This window comes from Coregonus clupeaformis, chromosome 35, assembly GCF_020615455.1.
Source record: "Coregonus clupeaformis isolate EN_2021a chromosome 35, ASM2061545v1, whole genome shotgun sequence".
Classification (NCBI taxonomy): domain Eukaryota; kingdom Metazoa; phylum Chordata; class Actinopteri; order Salmoniformes; family Salmonidae; genus Coregonus; species Coregonus clupeaformis.
Window position 1 is genome coordinate 30,307,825 of NC_059226.1, and position 6,510 is coordinate 30,314,334.

Genomic DNA, 6,510 nt, shown 5'->3' on the forward strand with positions numbered 1-6,510 from the left:
GGATGTTCGGTTTTTATACAAGGACGTGATCCGTCACGTGATTAACGTTGCCAACCAGCATCACGGCTCCGCCTTCCTGCTGTACAAACACTCGATCAAAATCTACAATTCTAGTGTAACAGAAATGGCAAAAGCTCTTGTGATTGGTGCAACACCTTTTTTTATTTTACAACTGTCCACCTCAATGTCTTTGATTCCAATTAGGCATTCTGTGAGATGATCTGTATCCCCCTCATTGACTAGTAAAACCAGTCACAGCATATAAAACATTCTATACATCCATGTAAGGTACACGAGAAATAATATAACACACAAATTAAAGATCAAGGCAACAACTCACTTCTGTCCAGTAACCTAGCTAGTAGATTTCCAGATCATTCTGAAATGCTGAAAAAAATTAACATTCTACATAAAACTATATAGACTCAGCCCAGTTCTGAAATGCATCAACAGAAACGCTGCATATATTAAATCAAGTAAAAATAAAAAAGTAATGTCACCCCCTTATAGACAGCATAGTTATGAGAATTTGTCAGCTGTTTTGTCTTAAGTATTTCATTTGATTGAATAACATCTACCAAATTAACCCATCAAAAAAGTGGCACTTTACCCAGTTCTCATCCTCTGGGAATGATCCATGGTAACCCACCTACATATGTATTGTATTTATTCCCATCACAAAAAAATGGACATTGGATAGTAGGCTACCATTGGGCAGATGACAAATCAATATGAGAGAATGCTACACTAAGAATAGACAAGTATCCACTGATCCCAGCTCAACCATGCATTTGGTCTGGGCTAGTAGGTGAAGGGAAGGTATTGATTGAATGGATTACTTTGCATGCAGTTTTTTTAGGGTTGTTGTTAGAAGTGTTCTCCCAGGTATGAACAGCAGGGGGCTGTACTAGCAAAGATGAACAACTCCTTTAGTGTGCAAGGAAAGCATGCCAAAGTCTGAATAAGCCTTAGTCACAGGGCCGTTCCCCCACAGTTCTGAGTTTAACTAATGGATACATTCACGGATACACGTATGACAGTGTTCACAGTTGTAGGAGCAGCCTCCCTGTGGGCCAATAGAAAGGGCTAGAAAACAGACAAAAAAAGTCCATTCCTCATGTCTTCGCCTTTGTCTGAATTGAGAGACAGACAGACTCCTCCATGGTGATTTGAAGCTCAGGTGTCTAGGTGCAAAGTCTTGACTAGGAGCAGTCTTGCACAGCGTGCATGGGCAGCTGCTAATAGTCTCTTCCCATTCTGCTCCAGAGGAAGGCAGCCAACCCTGCTTCTCCACACACACAGCCCCTCAGCAGGCCTGTTGCTCCCGGTCAAGGTTCATCTTCTGGAAGAAGGTCTTCCCAAACTCATAGGTGCTGATCATGACAGCACAGGCTGGGGCCACTTTGATCACCCTGGGTAGGAAGCCTGAGGGGGATACAGAGACACAATTTACGTGATTAAGTCCTCCATTCAGACTGCTTTCTATACCAGCGCTTCAAACATTGCAAATATATACTTTTTATGCATCCTTTTGGACTTACCTGCAAAGAGCCCCCTGTAGCCCGATTCAGCCCAAATTCCCCTCATGATATGCAATGTGGATGTGGGGTTCTTCACAGGAACTAGGAGGAAGGGGAGAAAGACAGATTTAGTGGGCAATCCTACGCATTAGAGAGGAGAAAATACCTTTTCACAGATGTGAATGGCCTTAAGGGCGCATAAGACCCTGTAGTTACACACCTCCCAGTGTCTCCATCTCTCCCAGTTGGATCTGTCTCCGAGTCTTCACTACGTCAAAAGGCAGGGTCATGATGGCAGCCACCTGGGACAGAAGACAATAGACACACTCTCTATAAGCAATACCCAGTGAAATCAACAGCAATACCCAGTGAAATCAACAGCAATACCTAGTGAAATCAACATAACATACTGCTGATCAGTAGATCAGGGGTTAAGTTATGTAACTAGACAGGAGAAACACTGTAAAAACAGGCTTTAACCAGGGGTCCACCTGTTATCAATTATCTACAGTCTAATGGTTTACAGTCACAATGACATAGCAATTCTCTATTTTTTTATGGTTTCAACTCAACCCTTATAATAACTCATGAGAGGAATGAGGAACTGCCATGATTTGATAGGGAACTTCCTGTGTGTCCACTTCTCTCACATATGAGAGAATCTCTCTAAACAAACAAAGGCCAGTTTTCAGCAGGGAGACACAGCAGGGAGACACATTTGGCCTCCATCCGTCATAAATACCGATAACAGCTCTGTTACAACTGGCTTTCTCATCCTGGTGAGAGATAGCACACTGAATCTTATCAATATATGTCAATGTGTTCATTGATCTACCCATAATAATAAAAAACACACACCTCCGCCTCACTTAGAGTAAACTGAATAGAATAGGAGTGGAAACAAGAGTTTGACTATTTAACTGTACACACCTTGCAAAGTACAAACTATCCATCATCTTCTTTATTAAATCTAATGGAAGACGTCTTCTTTAGATACACTGTAAATTCCCACAGTAGAGGTATTAATGAGATACTCACAGCTCCAGAGATGGCCCCTGCTGTGAAGCTGATGGAGAAGGTGGCCTGAGACACATCGTACTGATCACACAGCTGGGCCTTCACCAGCTCATAGTTGAACCAGTACAGGGCTGCACACACACACAGAAAAACAAAAACAGTCAGGTTGTAAAGTCACTGAGAAACATTATCACACCGAAGATAGTTGTATTATTCACCCACACAGGCGGTCTTCATTCTGTAACCCCCAACTACCATCAACTACTCCAACTAAGCTCTAGCAGTGACAGATAGATGGTTAGTGAAATAAGAAGACATAACGTCCATGGAGGTGAAGTCTCACCTGAGAAGGGGACGTCTCGTAGGACGGTGGGTCCCCAGCCCCTCCACAGGGACAGCCAGCCGTCCTGGGCAACACTAGAGCGGATACACACCCTCAGCTCGCTGTAGGTCAGCTTCCGGGACTGCATCTTGGTGCGCACCAGCTCCAACGGGCTGATCACACTCACTGCTCCCACTGGAGAACACAGAGAGACGGGGAGAGAGAGAGAGTGAGTCAACGGAAGAGGGGCAGCAACAAACACAAGATGCTACAGAAGGGAGCAATATAATAATGACTATTATACATCTACATTCTTAGTGTGGTGTGTGACAACTGAACTGTATCAATCAAGATGTAATCAACTTCCAGACATTGTGACCCCCCGTCTCATGTAGTCCACTTACGTCTAGCGAGACCCCCTGCCACGAGGGGGATGTAGTTGCCCTGGAACCCCATGCCGTAGCACAGTAAGTCTCTGAGCTGGTCATAGCAGGTGAAGTAGATGACCGTGGCAGGCACCGCCATCACCCTGTACACAAACAGGAAGAGAGACTGCCGATCTCAAAGCTCTGCAAGCGGTTACATGATTTGGTACAAAACAACAAACTGAAATTGATTGCATATAAAGTCATAGTTCTGAGTTCTCTCTTTTATACAATCAAGTACAGATAGCTCTTGTAACCGTTCTTTATTTTGCTTTATTACAAATACATGTACTTGAAATACCCCAGTGACTCACAGTGTGGGAGGCAGCCCGCTCCACAGAGACCTGACCCCCTCGTGGCGCGTGATCTTCACAAAAGCATCCTGGGAAAAACAAACACCACACTGTGTTTGTCCTTGGAAACGGTTCCAAAAAAAGTTCCAAATAAATACTAACATTTGTGAGTTCAAAGACAGGTAGTTCCCCATCCAGTGGTTTAACTATGTCAAACCAGGTGATGTGGTGCTGTGTTGGCGGGAGTGAATAAGAGGGTCCTGAGTCTCTTACCAGGGTGCCACTGAAGTGGGTTGGTGTTTTGTACCAGCTGGCGCAGCTGGCCCCATTCTGACACACATAGATGTGATCCATCAGGCCATTACAATACAGGAAGCACTTCCCTGAGAGACAAACACAAAAACAGGGTCACCAAAACATAACCATACTGGTTAATATGTTACTGTATTAGACATGATGCTCTACTTCTATCTACACTGTAGATAGGTAAATGTGAACCTATTGGGAGTAATGCCAAATATTGGTGTCTCTGTAGGGCATTAATGTGTAATTACAGTATGTCCGTTTGATACATCTATAGCTTCTAGTTCTGTCAAATGAATGGATATTCAATAGTTCTATAAAATAATGCCATTGGTAAAAATAAAATACTTGAACAGTTTGTTTTTCAGTCAGTAGTTCAATATAAGTTAATGTGAGGGTGTCCATGTCCATGACAGAGGTTAGATAAGCTATTAATAACAGAGGTAATGGCAATGACCGATCAGACAGACACTGGGGACGATAACATCAATGCTGCTCCAGCCAAGGCCTGCTCTGGACTACTAGTTTTGGGCTTATTTTAGGTATTGGCAAATGCAGATTACAAATGTTTGAGGAGAAATCTATAAACAAACAAATGTGCTCCACTAGTAATAGAAAATGACATAGTAAAATCGGTATTAGACAGTATAACCTATGAACTACTTGTTTGTTTATTTGAGATTCATAAACACAAGCACCACAAGGCACAATTTGATATCCGGTAGCTATGAATCATGTTGAATTATTTGAAGTACCAGAAAGTATTCATTGTTAACACATAATTTGGTTGTAAAGTTCAACATGCTAATACTAACTATCTGGGCAATTTTTCAGTTGTTTTCTGTATCAATGTTCAGAGTGAGTCATGGTGTAGCTGAGTGTGTGAGTGAGAGAGTGAGAGAGTGAGAGAGTGAGAGAGAGAGCCAAGGCTGTGACCCATATAATCATTCACAATCATCAGCTGAGAGTATGAGGGTACACTGAGGAAGAGTATGAGGGTACACTGAGGAAGAGTATGAGGGTACACTGAGGAAGAGTATGAGGGTACACTGAGGAAGATAGACAGAGGGTACATATAATTGCCAGGGACTTCAAAATAAATTTGCTCAGACTATGTTTAAAGTGCATTTGTTTTGTTTTCCCAGGAAACCCAGTTTGTTAGCAGGTCATACTGGCAGAGCAGTGCCAGAAAGGCACATGTAGTCAGTCAGACTGGGCAAAGTCTGGGCATGCAGCGAGCGGCGCCGGCAGGTTATACTCACATTTGGAGGGGCGGATTACACCACTCCATGAAGCGGAGTCAGCAGCTAAAGCTATGAAACAACGCAAAGAAAGAGACAGAAACACAGAGATGGAGAGACAATGAAAGAGCACACAAGACACACAAAATAAGCATTTGAGCAGAGAAAAGCTAAAGCATGTCTCACATTCCACTAAATGTAGCCCGACATGGCTGCGTAAGGTCAACATTGCAGACATAAGGACTTCTAAACCCCCTTTACCTTAACCCCTCTTCTATTATTTAGGCTTAGGGAGCAGACAGGGGCAAGAGGCTGAATGCAGTCTCTCACAGGGGAAAGCAATGACAGTGCAGTTGAGTTTTCAGGGGTGGGGAGTGGGGACTTAAACATCTAACACTTAAGCTATACCCGCAATGGTAAGAAGCAATAAGCAGACTCATAGTATAAGCAGCGAATGTTGTCTGTTAATGTTCTACCTTGATAGAATGGTGTTTGCTGGGCCTGCAGCCGTATCTTCACAACGTCCAGCGGTGTGACTGTGAAAGACAGACAGATTCAATTATACTGATCTAATTACATCCATCATGGGTGTCGTCAATGAGGAACATGTGCATACACAAGTGCGAGCATGTGTCTGTGTGTTGTGCAGTGTGTGTGTGGGGAGCCAGGGAAATGGAATAGCGTGATCTACAAGAACAGCGTCTTCTCTGCAAAACATCTGGGGGGGTTCCTACACACGAGGATTGGACACTTGTTCCGCAGGCTTTGGAGTCTGGTCAGACTAGCCAGACCTCAACAACCTGTACAACCGGAGATCAGATGGACACAGACTGACACAAAAACTGAACCAGTGACTGCCTCTGAAGCGGTTGTGGCAGACTCCTGTGTTGTCGTGGAGGCTTCTGTCATCTCATCCTAGTTCTATAGTTTCCATGGTGCCTAGTGGCAGCCTAGGCAGAGAGCTCATATAAATGATCTACATATTATAATTATTTGTATTTATTTTTTACAAACATTGTATTTTTCCTCAGCTAAAAGCGTGCAGATCAAGTCTTGATATCATGAATTGGAATCCAGCCTGTAACTTGATGAAAATCAGCGTGTTCAACAAGCTAGCTATTGTGTTTTCATTAGAATTATACCTACTGACTTTGGGTTGTTTTTCACCAACGCAGAGTTGACAGTGGGCCAGATGTTTAATTGCTCAGGGGGATACTTCTGAAGTAAGGAGAGGGCTGTACTCTCTGGGGAGATCATCAGAGTCCCAATATAGAGAAGCTGCAAACAGCTGGGACGCCCTGCCACCACCTCCGGCCACCACCTCCGCTGACTATGAGCTTCCAGATCCTCTCATGACCGTGGCTACCAATCTGCTGGAGGCTTCAAGAA

At 43.6% G+C, this 6,510-nt stretch overlaps 1 protein-coding gene across 2 annotated transcripts; it reads right to left on the reverse strand.

Moving 5' to 3' along the window:
• Positions 1 to 244: 244 nt before the first annotated feature.
• Positions 245 to 6,466, reverse strand: LOC121551377 (solute carrier family 25 member 39-like). Of its 2 annotated transcripts, XM_045210992.1 has the most exons (10): positions 5,598 to 6,465; positions 5,143 to 5,193; positions 3,851 to 3,960; positions 3,599 to 3,666; positions 3,264 to 3,388; positions 2,881 to 3,054; positions 2,559 to 2,668; positions 1,741 to 1,822; positions 1,542 to 1,622; positions 245 to 1,425 (listed from the first exon to the last, which is right to left on the reverse strand). In XM_045210992.1, the coding sequence occupies exons 3-10, from the start codon at positions 3,929 to 3,931 to the stop codon at positions 1,307 to 1,309; spliced, it is 840 nt and encodes a 279-aa protein (XP_045066927.1). In that variant the 5' UTR covers positions 3,932 to 3,960; positions 5,143 to 5,193; positions 5,598 to 6,465; the 3' UTR covers positions 245 to 1,306. The 2 variants fall into 2 exon arrangements, with proteins under 2 accessions (XP_045066927.1, XP_045066928.1); XM_045210993.1 differs by lacking the exon at positions 5,143 to 5,193 and having other exon boundaries at positions 5,598 to 6,466.
• Between the last annotated feature and the right edge of the window lie 44 nt (positions 6,467 to 6,510).